Source organism: Enhydra lutris, unplaced genomic scaffold (genome assembly GCF_002288905.1).
Source record: "Enhydra lutris kenyoni isolate GAN:26980312 unplaced genomic scaffold, ASM228890v2 scaffoldscaffold17, whole genome shotgun sequence".
NCBI lineage: Eukaryota > Metazoa > Chordata > Mammalia > Carnivora > Mustelidae > Enhydra > Enhydra lutris.
In genome coordinates this window covers 30704435-30722067 of record NW_019154101.1, presented here as the reverse complement: position 1 = coordinate 30722067, position 17633 = coordinate 30704435, and the positions used below count along the sequence as shown (strand labels likewise).

Genomic DNA, 17633 nt, shown 5'->3' with positions numbered 1-17633 from the left:
ACCTAGATCTTGGGAGTTAGAAAAGTCTCTTCTTTGGGGGTGCCTGGGTGGCTCAGTTGGTTGAGTAGCTGCCTTAAGTTCAGGTCATAATCCCAGGGTCTTGCAACCAAGTCCTGCATCTGGCTCCTTATTCAGTAGGGAGCCTGCTTCTCCCTCTGCCTGCTCTGCCTGCCACTCCCCTGCTTGTGATCGCTTGCATGGACACTCTCTCTCTCTGACAAATGAAATCTTTAAGAGAAAAAGAAAAAAAGAAAGAAAAGCCTTTTCTTTGAATCCCAAATCCAACAGGTTATAAAATCTGGACCTTTTAGTCCAGATTTTTTAAAGTAAGGTTTTTTTAAAGTCTCTCACATATCTACCACATTTACTCTGCCTTCTAATTTGGAGGTTCAGGCTATTTACATTTTTCCTTTCTTTTCCCTTTCATTTCTTTTCTTTTTCTTTTCTTTCTCTTCTCTCTCCTTTTCTTTCCTTCATCAAGCTCTACACCCAACATGGGGCTTGAATTCATGACCCTAATACCGAGTCATATGCTCTACCAACTGAGCCAGCCAGGCACTCCTAGACCATTTATATTTAATGTAATTGTTGAAATAGTTTGATTCAAAGGCTTCTCACATATAAGATCATGTCCTTGGCAAAGAGAGATTAACTTTACTTCTTCTTTTCCAATTTAGGTGCTTTTCATTTCTTTTGAATGACTGCTCTAAAACTTCCAATATTATGTTTAATAGAAATGGTGGAAGCAAGCACCTTGTCTTATTCATGATCTTAGAGGAAAAGCTTTCAGTTTTTCACCACTGACGATGATGTTGGCTATAGGTTTTTCTAGATGGGTTTTATTATGTTGAGGTAGTTATTTTTTATAATTATCTTCATGATTGATTTAATAGTTATAGCTCTCTTTCTAAAACTTCTTAAATGTTAACTTAGGGTTTACAAAAAACACCTTGAATTTATCACAAACTACCTTCAAATACCGTATCACTTCACATATAGTAGTAACTTCATAATAGTGTACTTCCAATTTTCCCCTCATTTTATTATTGTCATACATTTTACTTTTGTATATACTATGAACTCTACAATATACTGTAAGCAAATATATTGCATACAATACTATTTTTGCTTTAGGCAAAAATTTTCAGAATGAAAAAATTAAGTTAAAAAGTGTCTTGTATATTTACTTCATTTTTGCTATTTCCAATTACTTTATTATTTTTTTCTTTCCTTCCTCCCTTCCCTTCCTTTTTCTTCCTTCTCTCCTTCCTTTCATCTTACCTTCTTCCCTTCCTCCCTGTCTGCCTTTCTCTTTTCATTTTGGTCTGCGTGTATTTCTTCTGACATTTCTTATAGCACAGATATGCTCTCAGCCTTTACTTGTCTGAAGTTTACTTATTTCCTCTTTTTTTAAATGATTTTATTTATTTGTGAGAAAGAGAGCAAAGCATGTGAGAGAGAGCATAAGCAGTGGGAAGTGCAGAGGAAGAGGGAGAAGCAGACTCCCCACTGAGCAGGGAGCCTGACAGGGGGCTGGATCCCAGGACTCTGGGATCATGACCTGAGCCAAGAGCAGACGCTTAAGCAACTGAGCCACGAAGAAGCCCCCTTTATTTCCTCTTCATATTAAAAAGATTTGTCTTTATATTCTTCATTTAGTATTTTAAAAAGACATTCCTCTGTCTTGTGGTTTGCATAGTTTCTGATAAGAAATCTATAATTTTTATCTAGATGCTTCTGGGTGGTGTTTCTTTTTTCTCTCTGCCTTTAATATTTTCTTTTTAATCTTTGGTTTCCAGCAGTCTGAATATGGGTCTGCCTTGATGTGTCAGTTTTTTGTTTAAATCCTGCTTATTAGGGTTCTCTAGGATTCTCAAACCTGTGATTTGACTTTCATTATTTTTGGAAAATTCTCTTTTAAATATTTCGTCTTTCCTATTTGCACTCTCTTCTTCAGGACTCCAATTACATATACGTTAAGAACACCTGATATTATTCCACAGATGCTACATGCTCTGTTCTCCTGTATTTCCCTCATTCTTGTTTTCTCCTATTTTTTCAGCTTGAGTAGTTTCTAGTGACCTATCTCTAACTTCACTGATGAGTCCTCTGATGGGCATATTGAAGGACTGCATCTCTGACACTGTACTTTTAAAAAATTACTATTTTCATTTGACTCTTTCTTATATTTCTATCTCCCAGATGAAATCCCTCATGTATTCACACATGTCCACCTTTTCTACTTGATCCCATGTGTATGGAGCTGTGTCTTCTGCCTGTGCTCTGCCAAAAGTAAAACAGAGCTGGCATCCCATCTCTCCTTGGAAGGGGGCCTCTGTCCTCCTTGGATTGGGGGCTACATGTTTGCCCTACTATCTCAGCTTTCTAATGGGTTTGCAGAAAGCCTGATTTTGTAGTTTATCTGACTTTCTCTTATTTTTACAGTGGGAATAATGCTTTTTCACCTTCTTACATTTTAGGGAAATTAGAATGTCCATTCCTTTATTTAAAAAACATCTTCACTGAGATGTAATTTAAATACCATAAAATTCACCCATTTTAAGTGTAAAATTCAGTGATTTTTTAGGATCTTTACAGGGCTGTTCAGCTACCACCATAATCCAGTTTTAGAACATTTCTATCACTCCCAAAAGATCCATCTGCAAATAATCCCCATCCTCATCCCCTACTCCAGATAACCACTAATCTCCTTTCTATCTCTATAGACTTGCCTTTTTCTGGACACTTTATATAAATGAAATTATACATTACACAGTCTTTGCATCTAGTGTCTTTCATTAGCATAATGCTCTGGACATTCATCCATGTTGTAGCATGTACCAAACTGTTCCTTTTTATTCTGAACAGTATTCCATTGTATTGCTACACCACATTTTCTTATCCATTCAGCAGCTGACTGACATTTGGATTGCCCTCACTTTCTGGCTATGAACGTTCATGTCCAAGTCTTTGTGTCGATCTATATTTTCACTTCTTTTGGTTAGATATCTACAAGTGTAATTGCTCAGATGTATGGTAAATTTACTTTAACTTTTTAAGAAACTGTCAAACTGTTCCAAAGTGACTGCAACATTTTACATTTCCATCAGCAATACATGGGAATGTCTCCTTTCTTGAACCACTTTCTTCTTTGAACTTCAAAGATACTATATATACTTCAGTAGTTCTTCTTTTACCTCCCTGACTATTCCTTCTCAACCCACTTTGCTGGATTCTCTTCTTTCAGACTTCTAGAGTTTCTTCTGTGCCTCTTCCTCACTTATATCCTCTCTAGATAATTTTAATCTGCCCCCCAAATTTTAAGATCTTTTTTATGCCAAAACTCCCAAATTTGTATCTGTTACCCTAAACTCTTGCCTGAGGTGGATAAGCGTAAATATGTTTACTTAGCATTTCCATTTGAATGTCTAACAGGAGACCTCTCCAACATAACTCTTGATTGTTCCCTATCCCAAATTATCTCCTCTTCCCTATCTTAGTAAATTAAACCATTGCCCATCTGGTTTCCTAGATTCAAATCTTAGGAGTAATCATTGATTTTTCTTTTTCTGTCATAGCCCATTTCTAACCCATCAGCAAATCCTACTCACTATCTCCAAAGCAAACCATGTGAAATTTCCAGTAATCTTATATAGTTCAATCTAATATATTATGAATCTTTCCATCTCAACATTTCTTAGATTTTAAGTCACCATTATCTTTTTTAAAAAAATATTTTATTTATTTATTTGAGAGAGAGAGAGAGAGAGCACAAGCAGAGTGACTGGCAGAGGGAGAGGGAGAAGCAGGCTCCTGGCTGAGCAGGGAGCCCAATGTGGAGCTCAATCCCAGGACCCTGGGACCATGATGTGAGCCACAGGCAGATGCTTAACCAACTGAGCCACCCAGGCGTCCTTTAAGTCACCATTGTCTTTTGCCTGGATTACTTCAAGAGACTCTAATTTGCCCTCCCAGCTTTCAATCTTACCTGTCCTCTATTCTGCCTCAACAGACAGAATGATTTTTTTTTTTTTTTCCTTAAGTAGGCTCCATCTCCATCATGGAGCCCAATGCAGGGCTTGAACTCACAACACTGAGATCAAGACCTGTGCTGAGATCAAAAGTTGGATGCTTAAGTGAGCCATCCAGGTGCCCCCAGAATGATCTTTTAAAAAAGCACAGATCACTGGACAGCCACATGTAAAAGAATGAAACTGGATCACTATCTTATCCCATAAATAAAAATTAACTCGGCATAGATTAAAGACCTGAATGTAAGACTTGAAACCATAACACTCCAAGAAGAAAACACAGGTGGTAAGCTCCTTGACATGAATCTTGGCAGTAAGTTTTTGGATCTGACTCCAAAACCAAAGACAAGGGCAACTATATCAAACTAAAAAGCTTCCGTACAGTAAAGTAATAATCAACAAAATGAAAAGATTGAATGGGAGAAAATATGTGCCAATCAGATATGATAAGGGGCTAACATCCAAAATACATAATGAATTTATACAACTCATTAGCAAAAACACACACAATCCAATTAAAAAATAGGCAGAAGCTTTGAACAGACATTCTTCTGAAGAAGAAATACAGATGGCCAACATGAAAAATGCTCAACATTGCTAATCATCAGGGAAATGCAAATCAAAACCACAATTAGATATCACCCCACACCTGTTAGAATGGCAATCATCAAAAAGACAAGAAATAATAAGTGTTGGCAATTATATAGAGAAAGGGAACTCTTTTAAACTACTGGTGGGAATGTACACTGGTGTAGCTGCTATAGAAAACAGTATGGAGGCTCCTTAAAAAATTAAAAATAGAACTACCATATAATCCAGCAATTTTACTCCTTGGTATGTATCCAAAGAAAATGAAAAAACTAATTTCAAAAGATATATATACCCCTCTGTTCACTGCACCATTATTTACAATAGCCACAACATGGAAACAACTAAGTGTCCATCAGTGAATGAATGGATAAAGAAAATATGGTAGGTACATATACACACATAAATACATATATGAAATTAAGCTATAAAAAAGGATGAAATCTTGCCATTTGTGATAATATGGATGGACCTTCAAGTCATTATGTTGAGAAATCAGAGAAAGAAATACCATATGATTTCACTTACATATGGAATCTTAAAAGATCCCAAAACAAAAAAACAAAGCAACCAAGCTCATAGATATAGAGAACAGATTGGTGGTTATCCAGAGGCAAGGGGTAAGGAGTGGGAGAAACAGATGAAAGGGGTCAAAAGGCACTAACTTCCAGTTACAAAATAATTAAGTCCTAGGAATTAAGATGGTACAGCACGGTGACTATAGTTAATAATACTGTATTATATATTTTAAAGTTTCTATGAAAGATCTTAAAAGTCCTCATCACAAGAAAAACATTTTTTTATAATTTTCTGTGATGAGAGATGTTAACTAGATTTATTGTGGTGATTATTTTACAATACATACAAATGTCAAATCATTATGTTATATACCTGAAATGTCAATTATACCTCAAGAAAGAAAATCCACAAATCAATTTCAATCATTCTTCTGCTTTTCAATCTCCACTGACAATTACAAAGAAAATTAAACACAGTATGGTCTACATGTCCCTCCACAATTTGGCCCCTTTCTAGTTCCGATCACTTTCCCACTCATTCAGTAGGCTCCAGCCACACTGACCTTCTTTCTATCCCTTAATCATAAAAAACCCTTTACCATTTCAAGGACATGACTGTTGTTTCCTCTGTGAAAAACACTCTTTCCTTAGATTTTTGGATGACTGGCTTCATTATTCAACTATCAGCTCCCATTTCACTTTTCTTAGAGTCTTCCCCAGACCATTTAAGCAAAAGTACCCCATCATTCTCAATCAAATTGCCCCAATTCTGAATAGCTTTTATTACTATATGAAATCAAATTTTGGTTTATTATTTGATTTCTCCCATATATGTAAGCTCCATGACAGCAGGAACCAAGTCAGCTTTGCTCGCTGGTTTATTCTTAGTGCCTAGAACAATGCCTAGCCTTCAGCAGGCAGCTGACAAATATGAATGAACATATATTTCCTACAGCATCCTTTGCTTCCTTCTGTTTTAGCATTAATCACACTACACTATAATTACCTGTCCTATACAGCTGCGGTAGATACTCAATAAATGTGACCAAATAAAAGAGAGATCAATGAATGTCAAAGAGCATTAAGAGAAACAGGAAAATAGATAACTCCATAATAATACTTTCCAAGGATTAAAAATACATTAATAAAAAAAGATGCATTAACTAAAAAAACTCTTTAATATTTCATTTGTATGACGTACAATACATAGCAAAAGTTACATGAAGCAAAGTGGACTAACTCTGAAGAATGGGGAGAAACATAAAATTTAGTTGATTATCTCAATGCTCAATTTTTAAAAATATGACAAGTAAATATATTTTCTTAAATTCTAATGTTGAATAATAAACCATAAATAAAGAAGAAACCATTTTTTTCACTCTCAAGTACTAGCCATGCTCTCTCCCATCCCAGGGTCTGTGATATACTATTCCTTTTGCCTATTTATGATATTCTTCTGTCTGTTCGTGACACTTACTAGTCACTGACTAGTCACTTACTAGTCAGGTCTCAGATAAGCCTCACTGTCTTACGGATGTTGTATACAGGTCAAATCCTAATTATGAACCTTTGAGGAGCAACGTACTTCTCCTTCGTAGGCTTGTCACAGCTGTCTATTCGCATTATTTGTGAGATTAATTGATAACAATGGTAGACTAAATGCTTTATGAAGACAGGGCCCACATTTACTTTCACTCCTCACTGAATCCCCAGTACCTAGTACAAGTCCAACACATGAAAATATCTGTGAAAAGAGTAAATGAATGAGAGGGAGTGGTCTTATTTTTACCATGTTTCCTAATCCCAAGACTCTGTCCCACTATGAGTTAACTCGGTGGTGATTACTAATACAGTTGAACTGTATATTATGTCACTGAATCTGATGCTTCTCTAGAGCTCAAAGACCCCTGCTTCTCCATCCCTATTTGCTCTCAATAGCAACAGTTTCCTTAGTACAAATGGAATTTGGTTATTAAACTGAAGAGATAGGTGGCAGTCACCAGGTTATAAATATATGACCAATACAAAATGATTAATAAATATGATTAATAAATCCTCTGAAAACAAAGTTCCTTTTAATAAGGTGGTCTATGCGTAGACGATTTAGAAAACACTTGGCACTCTGGATGAGGAACAGCTATGACCATGTACATTGAGAAGGCCACAGTCTGGGATGCATAAAGTACAGATTAACAGAACTATATGAGAAGGAAAATATTTACTTAGGGTCCTTTGTTTGGTAGTGCCACATTTCAGTAGGTACACTGCAACTTTTTTTAACTAGGACAGCAAACAAGTACAATTATTTTATTAAAAATCATCTACAATAAATGTATTTCTCAGAAAAGGAACTAGTTCATTGAAGCACATTGTACTTACCTTAAAAATAATGCTATTTCACCCATCACTATTTCAGTTTCTTCTCAGATGCCATCAAATCATTTAGAAATACTTATTCTAATGTTAATGAAAATATTCTAATGTCTAGGAAGATTATTTTATGTATTTATTTTTTTAGAATATTTTATAATGAGAATTGTCTTAAGTTCCTAAAATTAAAAAAAAAAAAAAGAACTATCCATTTAAATTTAAGATTATAGACAGTAATGAGAAATGGGATTTGCTTTTGGTCCAAGTTCTAAAATTCATCATAAAAACACAATTTCTCAGTCATACTCTAGAATTTCCACACATTATTTTGTTTCATGATTATGTTGGTATTTTCACATAGTCTGTGTTATAAAGTGTCTAATCACTCAACATACTGTGGGGTTTCTGACCTGAGTTTATAATTTCCAAAACTGAAACAGCATTAAAAAAAAACCCTGAAGAATATTTAAAGTCCAAAATATTGACTGTCAAGTCCTCAAGAAAACAAAAAGGAGAAAATATGAAGTTTATTAATTTTTTAAAGATTTATTTATTTTTAGAGAAAGAACAATTACGAGCATGAATGTGGGGAGGAGCAGAGGTAGAGATGCAGACTCCCACGGTGCAGAGCCTCACACTTGGGCTTGATCCCATGACCTTGAGATCATGACCTGAGGCAAAATCAAGTCCATGCTTAACTGACTGAGCCACCCAGGTGCCCCTTAAATGTAACTAAAACATTAGCCATTCTACTCTACCTGGTTCCCCATTGGAAGCCTCTCTCTCTCTTTTTCTTTTTCTTTTTTTTTTTTTTTAAGATTTTTAAAGATTTTTAAGATTGCACAAGGACATTTATTTGACAGGCAGAGATCACAAGTAGGCAGAGAGGCAGGCAGAGAGAGAGGAGGAGGCAGGCTCCCTGCTGAGCAGAGAGCCCAATGCAGGGCTCTATCCCAGGACCCTCAGATCATGACTTGAGCCAAAGGCAGAGGCATTAACCCACTGAGCCAGCCACCCAGGCGCCCCTGGAAGCCTTCTATTGACATGGGGTGTGGAGAGGATGGTGATAGTCCTGAGAGAAAAATGACCTACCCATCATCTCAACAGCTCAGTGAGACAGCTGTATCTAGAACCACACTCCTGACTCTCACCAACCTCTGAGGACAAGCCATCCCCATTCCATTCTCCTCTTGTTACCCTTTCTACTGGGAGAGGTCTGCTCAAATGCTCAAGTTTATGTAACAAAAGAGATCAAGTTAATTAAGTAAATGTACTTTGTTCTGCCCTAAAGGCAAAAGTGTGCTACTGACAGCAGCACACTCCAGACACGGAGCTAGTTGCAAAACTATGTGGTAAGAAAAACCTCAGCACCCATTACCTGAGTAGGACTCTGAAGACTTAAATCTAAACCACAAGTAAACTCTGTATGATGTTCCACTGTTTCAAGAAGAGGGTCAGGCTTTGAAAAGTTCCAGAATCTGTAAATATAAACAGAAAGAAATCATTTAAGTGCTAAACTACCCAAAAACATATCTAAGAAAAAACAGATATTTACCATAGCAGGGTCTTTATCAAGACAGCTTCAACCAATTCATAAATACAGAGCCCCACTATTGATCTACAGAAAAATATCTAATAAAGAAAAAAATGTACTCCATTCTATCATATAAAAAAAAAGAAATTATTACTCAATTAAAAGATTATTCCCATTAGGATACCTTGTAGGATAGAAGCTTAACAAGTTTTAGTTAAAAAAATTTTTTTATATTGCACAAGGACATTTAAGATGAGAGATACTATGCTTTTGTAGCAATTTCTTAAAGTATTCATGACTGTAAAATAAGGATATTGGATTACAAGAACTCTAACATTTTGTGATTTTTAAATACTTCATTTCTCAAGAACTGATATGAAAAGATCTTAGGATTAATTTACATTTCAACAGGAATTCAGATTCTTTAAAAAGAATCTGTCCTCTTAAGAAAATCTTGGTAATTCTGAAAAATATTTTCTTTCTTTCTTTCTTTCTTTTTTTTTTTTTTTGAGGCACAGCCTTTCTTATAGATTCCACATCAATGTAATTTCTGGAGTCAAGAAACTGAAATGTGTTTTCCTGGGCCAATATTAAGTATTCTATTTATCCTCTATAGACTGGGAGTGGTACTATTTATCATAATATGTCTCTGATTTCTACTATACAGGTAGGAACTTGACCTATTTTCAATATACAAAATAGTACTTTATTTCTAAAGCTTTATTTGCTCATCATCTTTCTTATTTGACTCTAAACACTCCAAAAAAATGGCACATTCAGGATCATAGAGTCATACTCCAACTCAGCCTCCCTAATGATCTGCAACATGGAACACACTGAAGGTTTAGCAGATCTCTTTGAAAGAGAGTAAATACACAGAACCAACAGTCACAGTTTGTTTAACCTGGTAGTATTATTTCCCTAATAAATACAGGGTTGGTCTTATTAAGTTTGAAAAGGATTGTTGCTATGGATAAACCACCGTGTGGGTACCAGAGAGACAATGAATAAATAGCTCATTTATCGGATACTGAAATCTACAAAATATTTAAGGAGAGTGATTTTACTTTTGAAAATTTACTGTTCAAACAAATGAGGGAACAGGCTACAGTCCTCAGAAATCATAATAATGGCCTCCACTGTCTTTGCATATTTGTTCCTTTGGTTCTAGAGACAGATATTGTACTCAAATCTAATTTTCGAGATTTTGATAATGTTTATATAAGCAAAAGTAAGTCATCATATAATTGCATTTCTAGAACATGGCTATTCACTGATTTGCATTATTCGAAACAGTAATCAAATTATTTTGCACATATCCACTATGTTCCAAAAAATATTCAAAATGGTTTTAAAAATGTATTTAATATGGTCAAAAAACGAATAAAGGAGAAGGATAGAAAAGTACATTTGAACCTGCAATGAGACTGATAAACAAAAGTAAAGAATATCCTCAACATCTCTGAAGGAAACACAGAAATGTTACTCATGAGTCAATGGTATCACCCCAAAGGACAGGGTACTAGAAGCATTCTACAGGAAGGTCAACTTAATCAAGGTATTCAACTTTCTGACTGCATTTGGGATTTAGATTCTACTTCAATAGAATGGATGAGCATTTGTCTTCAGACCAACCATAAAAATTGGCTGGTGAATTTCAGCAGAACTTTTTAAGAATAATAAAAGCAAAAGGATTCATTTGTATCCTCCTGACAAGTTCCTGGAATGCAGTGTTTGTTATTATTTTGTTGTTTTGAGCTAATTAAGGAAAAGGTGGCACTGAGGACAAAACAGGTGGGCCTTATGAAAATGAGGATGCCTGATAAGAAAGCATGTGTGAAAACATTGAACTTTAGCTTTAAAATATGGTAAGGGAAGTCACACAAGCAGGAGGGCTGAAATTCTACTCAAGAAGTCAAGCTGGGGGCACCTGGTTGGCTCAGTGGGGACAGCAAGTGACTCTTGATCTCTGGGTCGTGAGTTTGGAGCCCCATGCTGGGTATAGAGATTACACCAATAAATAAAACTTAAAAAAAAAAAAAAAAAGTAAAGCTGAATTTGCTCTAATACATAGCTTAACAGGCAGTCAAGGTGCCATACCGCTCCACACCGGAGTCACACCCATTCTAACTTTAACCTGGGAAAAACCATTAGGTATTTACCTGCAATCTGCAAAACAGTCACCAAATAAGATGCACGCTTACAACTGTAAGGATGCTATTTGGTGAAGGGAGGGTTAGTCTAGCGAATATCATAAAAGTGCTACTGGTCTATTACATCAGTTCACAGCTCTGATGGAAATTATGTAATATACAAATTATGCCTATTATGCATATGATAGTACTAAAATTATGAGAGGTTCACTTCCAGCAGAATGGCTGATTAGGTGTCTAGAACAACATTCTTACTGAAAGAAAAAAAAAAAAATCCTAGAAAATAATACAGAAAGAAACACTACCACCAAAACCTCGTAAGAGCATCAGTGAGGTGCACTCAGGTCAAAAGTAAGACCAAAGTTCAGAGCAGGAAATTGACCATGAGCCGGCTTTTGCCTTGAAAGGGTGTGCTGAACAGGGAGAACTGGAACTTCAATTTTCTAAATCTCGGGGGGATCAGGAGCCAGAAAAATCAGCAAGATTAATGTTAATATTTATAACTTAAAAATAATTTTCAGTAGGCTAAAATATCTTAACAAAAATATTGAGTTAAAGACAGTAAATGGCACAGGCTACATAAGTTAACAAAACCAAAGCTAAGCAACACATCTATACACTATAATTCATTTTTTCATCGCTAATGTCTTTTTTAATAACTAAAGAAATGTATGTATTTTTTTTTTCATTCACATTCTCCAATGGCAACCACTGCTAACAGTTTGATGTGGATACTTCCAGAACTGTTCCATGTTTCTCTATCCCAGTTCCACAAGGAAGGGGTGAGCAGTAAAGAGGAGGTGGGCATTTCTCCACATTTCCTCACATTTGCAAGTAAGGGGATATGCAAGGTCTCTCCTTGCCATCTTCTGCAATCAAAGATCCCGTAAATTCTATATGTCTGAAGGCCCTCATGCGCTTATCACATAAGTAAAATAGGCTCCTTTCATTGGGAGAAGTCAGGCTCCATATATCATTAAGTGGTCAAATAAGGCATATTATTGTTAAGTGCAATGTTTGTTTTGGTCCAGCACATATATGACTTGGTGCCTTTTTGTCTCTTTGCTGATGAAATCACTGACTATTTAAGCTCTCTCATGGGAAATAAATATACTAGACAGGCTTCCACTGACTAAAAATATTGCAAAATTGTAGGAACATTTTTCATTTAAATTGGAGATGGAGAGAGCAAAATTCATGACAGTACAAGGTCTTGTTTGAGTTCCTTTTTGTCTTCTGATTCCATACTTCTTTAACAAAGCAACTAAGTAGCACTATGTTAAATAAAACAATTTCGAAAATTAAGCTGAAATTATTTTTTACTTTACTAAAATGTAATTTGAAATCCCTAAACACTCTTGAAATTTAGCCAACATGTAAGTTCAATAGAAGATTTATGATATTTTTCAAAATTCCTCGTTTTCCTTTCCTTTTCTCAACTTACGACTTGGTCCATAATTCTCTGTGAGTCTTTCCTAACTGCAATAAAAAAAGATGCGGAAAAAATGTTGGCTCCTTTTCCATGCCTTACATGTCTGTTAATTTTAGTCAAGCTGAATTTTAATTAATTTTAGTCACATTAATTTTAGTTGTGTTTTTAAAATTCTTAGCAAATTGCACAATTATAATTCCATTTGTACTGCCTTTGTCTAGTGTTCTCTAGAGTGATGAGCAAAAAAGCATTACAACCACTTGTTTCCTCGCCACTTAATTACTTGTTCATTCAACAATTTGTGAGTCCTTGGATGTGCCAGATGTGGTGCTGGGAGCCAGAAGCAAGAGAGATGTGGTCTCAGCATCCTTGTGGATCTGAGTTGGGGGGGATAAACTGACATTCTTTAAAAGACCACAGAAACCAAAATGTTACTACAACTGGACAAGTACCCCCAAAGATAATGTGGGATGGTATACATAATGACATGCTGCGGCACTTAGGTAGCTCAGTCGGTTGAACAACTGACTCTTGCTTTTGGCTCAGAGTCATGTACTCATAACTCAGGTTCATGACTCATGAACTCATGAACTCAGGGTCCTGATATCAAGCCCTGTGTTGGGCTCTGCATTCAACATAGAGTCTTCTTGAGAGTCTCTCTATCTCCCGCTCATGTGCACATATGCTCCCTCTCTTTTCAATAAATAAAAAAAAAAATCTTTAAAAAAAAAAAAAAAGGAATTATTGACACTGAACTGAAATCTGAAGGTTGAGGAGTTAGTCAGGTAGAGAGCAGCTGGCCTCTTGTCAGCGGGGAACAGAAAGGGTCATTCACACAGATCTTTTTGCCCATGTGAGGAATTTGGGATTTTCTTTTAAGTATAAAGAACAAAATAAAATGAAACAAATTAAAAACAAAACAAAACAAAACTGAAGGAGAGAGGTGCCTGGGTGGCTCAGTCAGTTAAGCCTCTGCCTTTGGCTCAGGTCATGATCTCAGGGTCACAAGATCAAGCCCTGCATCAGGCTCTCCACTCAGTGGGCAGCCTGCTGCTCTCCTTGCTTGTGCTCACTCTCTCTCTCTCTCTCTCTCTCTCTCTGTTAAATAAATAAATAAAATCCTTTTAAAAAACAAAACTGAAGAGGTTTATATACTTGGCTTTACATTCTTTAAAAAATTTTTCTTAGTAAACTTTTAAATGTTTTAATAGTTTTAAATCTGTAGAGAACTTGTGAACAAAGTAGAGTTCCCATAGAGTCTGACCCCATGTAGTACGGGTTCAAAAAGAGAAAATACCAGCTTGGATTTAAGATGGTGACAGTGCTGATGAAGAAAGGTTAATGGATTAGAGATATACGGAGGCAAAAGAATTACTAGGACAGAAGAAACAAAACTGATTAACGGAACAGGAAAAAATAAAGAATGATTCCTATGTTTCTGGATTTTATCATAGTACTTATGATGCATTTAGTTATTTATAGACCTTTTTCCTCTAAAAGGCTCTAAACTCCTTGAATTCAGGGACAGTGTCCTATTTTTCCTTGTATCTCTAGCATGTATAAAAGTGTCTGACACATGAATACCCAAAGAATGTTTCTTGAATGAATGAATAAAAAAATAAATGTGAATATTAAGGACAAGATAAATAACAAAGGCCAACCTCACAAATGAAGTAGCTTTAAATCACCTATAGACATGGTTCCCAAATGATGGACCAGAGACTCATTCCTCATTTGAGAAGATCTGTATGGAACCCAAAAATCCCTTCCCAGGAAATGGTGATGCTCAATTAGCTGAGTCTGGGAGTTACTATCTAAAGCAGCACTTTAAAAATACAGATTTGATAAATTCCCATCCAAAACAACTGTGATATCAGGCAGAAGGGGAGGCAAGGGAAAAAGCCAGTAGGGGGTGGTGGTTCTCAACCTTGGCTAAATGCAATCAACTAAGAAACTAAAAAAACTGATGTGTGAATGCCATCCCCCCAAATTCTGATTTAATTGGCCTGGGGTATATCATGGGCATCGGGTGGTTCAAACATTCTCCAGATGATTACAATTAAGGTTGAACATCCCTGAGGGGGTGGGGTGCAGAGGTGGCAGATATTAACACATTAACTGAGAATCATTGATCTTGACCAGCAGTTCTCAAACTTAACTTTGCATCAGAATCACCTGGAGTGCTTGTGAAAAAACAATTTAGAAGGTATGGAGTGAGAGCAAACCTGAAAGATGGCGGAGGTGTAGCTGGACTGAGATGACATCAGGTCATAAGAGTTCAGTTAGATAGTTATCAAACCATTCTGAACACCTACAAACCCAACAGGAGATTGAAGAGAAGAAGAGCAGCAAATCTAGAAACAGAAAATTGACCACTTTCTGAAAGGTAGTATGAATGGAGAAGAGAATGTGAAGCGAGGGGAAGATAGACCGCGTTGGGAGGGGCTGGCTCCTGGCAAGAGGTGGAGCAACAGAGCACAAAATTCAAACTTTTAAAAGTCTGCTCCACTGAGGGACTTCGCTCCAGAGGCTAAGTGGGGGTGGAGCCCTCTTAGGAAAATATAGTCTCAGGTCCCACAGGGTCACAGAAGGATCGGGGGTGTCTAAGTGTCGCAGAGCTCGCAGGTATCAGAGGAGTGAGCTCTCAGCTCGGGATCACCTTAAACTGTGATCTGTGGCACAATCAGGCCACTGCTCTTTGAGCAGGGACCCCACAAGTAGCAGATCCGGGGACAGCCACTAGAAGAACAGAGTGGCAGAATCTGCTGGGTTTGGAGACTCAAAAAGGGCTGTGTGCCAGAGACAGAAACACTCAGTCACAGACCTGGTGAGCTCAGAGCCCGGCCAGAGACCAGGGAGACGGATGGGAGTGATTGAGTGCTTTTCTCCGAGGGCGCACTGAGGAGTGGGGCCCCGAGCTCTTGGCTCCTCTGGGCTGGAGACTGGGAAGCCACCATTTTCATTCCCATCCTCCAGAGCTCTACAGAAAGTGTTCAGGGAACAAAAGCTCCCTGGAGTGAACTCAAGCAGATTACTGAGCCTGGCCCCTGGCAAGGGTGGTGCAATTCCAATTCAGCAAGGACATTTGAGAATCACTACAACAGCCCCTCCCCCAGAAGATCAGCAAGAACATCCAACCAAGACAAAGTTCACTGATCAAGAACAGAGGAATTCCATAGGAAGGGAAAGCAAAGCATGGAATTCATGGCTTTCTCCACATGATTCTTTCATCTCACAAAGTTAATTTTTAAAATTCTTTTCTTATTCTAATTTTAACTTTTCCTCTTTCCTCTTTTAACATTTTTTAACTAGTTTATCTTAACAATACCCTTCTTTAAAAAAAAAAAAGATGTTTTTAAACCTTCATTATTATAGTCATATTTTACCCTTCATTGTATCTAACTTTATTTTTTGTATACATATAGGGTTTTTTCTTCTAAAAAAATTTTGGAACACAACTTCTTCTAATAGATCAAAATATACCCTAAATCTAGCACAGGGTTTTGTTCTAGTCTCCAGGCTGAACAAATTCTCTCACTTTCTTTTTCTTTCTTTCCCCAACTTATCAGTTCCTTTTTTAGAATTTTTAAAAAATTTTCATCTTTACAGTCATATTCCATCCCTTCATTGTGTTTACCCTTATTTTTGTATATATATAAGTTTTTCTTTCTTTAAAATTTTGGGACGTAGTTTCTTCTAAGAGACCAAAATACACTCCAAATCAAGTGGGTGGCTCTGTTCTATTCATCAGTCTAATTATATATAAATATATATATTTTTTAATTTTTTTAAGTCCTTTTTAAAAACTTCATTTACTCCCTTTCTTCTCCCCCCGATTTGGGGTCTCTTTTGATTTGGTTAGCGTACATTTTTCTAGGGTCTTTGCCACCCTTTTAGCATTTTATTCTCTCATTCATTTATTCTTACCTGGATAAAATGACAGGGTGAAAAAACTCACCACAAAAAAATGAACAAGAGGCAGTACCAAAGGCTAGGGACCTAATCAATACAGACATTGGTAATATGTCAGATATAGAGTTATGGAAGATATTAGAGAAACCCTGTATGGAGAAATAAAAGCCCTTCCTAGAGAAATAAAAGAACGAAAATCTAACCAAGCTGAAACCAAAAAAGCTATTAATGAGTTGCAATTAAAAGTGGAGGCTCTTACTGCTAGGATAAATGAGGCAGAAGAGAGAATTATGATCTAGAAGACCAAATGACGGAGAATAAAGAAGCTGAGCAAAAGAGAGATAAACAAGTACTGGGCTACACGGGTAGAATTTGAGAGATAAGTGATACAATAAGACAAAACAATATTAGAATTGGGATTCCAGAAGAAGAAGAAAGAGAGAGGGGAGCAAAAGGTATACTGGAGCGAATTATTGTAAAGAATTTCCCTAATATGGCAAAGGAAACAAGCATCAAATCCAGGACGCACAGAAAACCCCCCTCAAAATCAGTAAGAACAAGTCAACACCCCGTCATCTAATAGTAAAATTTACAAGTCTTAGTGACAAAGAGAAAATCCTGAAAGCAGCCTGGGACAAGAAGTCTGTAACATACAATGGTAAAAATATTAGATTGGCAGCAGACTTATTCACCGAGACCTGGCAGGCCAGAAAGAACTGACATGATATATTCAGAGGACTAAATGAGAAAAACAGGAAGCCAAGAATACTATATTCAGCTAGGCTATCATTGAGAATAGAAGGAGAGATAAAAAGCTTCCAGGACAAACAAAAACTGAAAGAATTTGCAAACACCAAACCAGCCCTATAGGAAATATTGAAAGGGGTCCTCTAAGCAAAGAGAGAGCCTAAAAGTAGTAGATCAGAAAGGAACAGAGACAATATACAGTAACAGTCACCTTACAGGCAATACAATGGAACTAAATTCATATCTCTCAATACTTACCCTGAATGTTAATGGGCTAAATGCCCCAATCAAAAGACAAAGGGTATCAGAATGGATAAAAAAACAAAACCCATCTATATGTTGCCTACA

The 17633-nt window shown here is 36.5% G+C and overlaps 1 protein-coding gene across 1 annotated transcript in view; it reads right to left on the bottom strand.

The window, feature by feature from the left end:
• Positions 1–17633, bottom strand: part of LOC111147503 (peroxisomal biogenesis factor 7) — a 94002-nt gene that overhangs the window by 15156 nt on the left and 61213 nt on the right. Inside the window, exon 9 of the mRNA XM_022503523.1 lies at positions 8886–8985. Coding sequence (XP_022359231.1) covers positions 8886–8985 — 100 coding nt within the window. The remainder of the gene's footprint in view (positions 1–8885; positions 8986–17633) is intronic.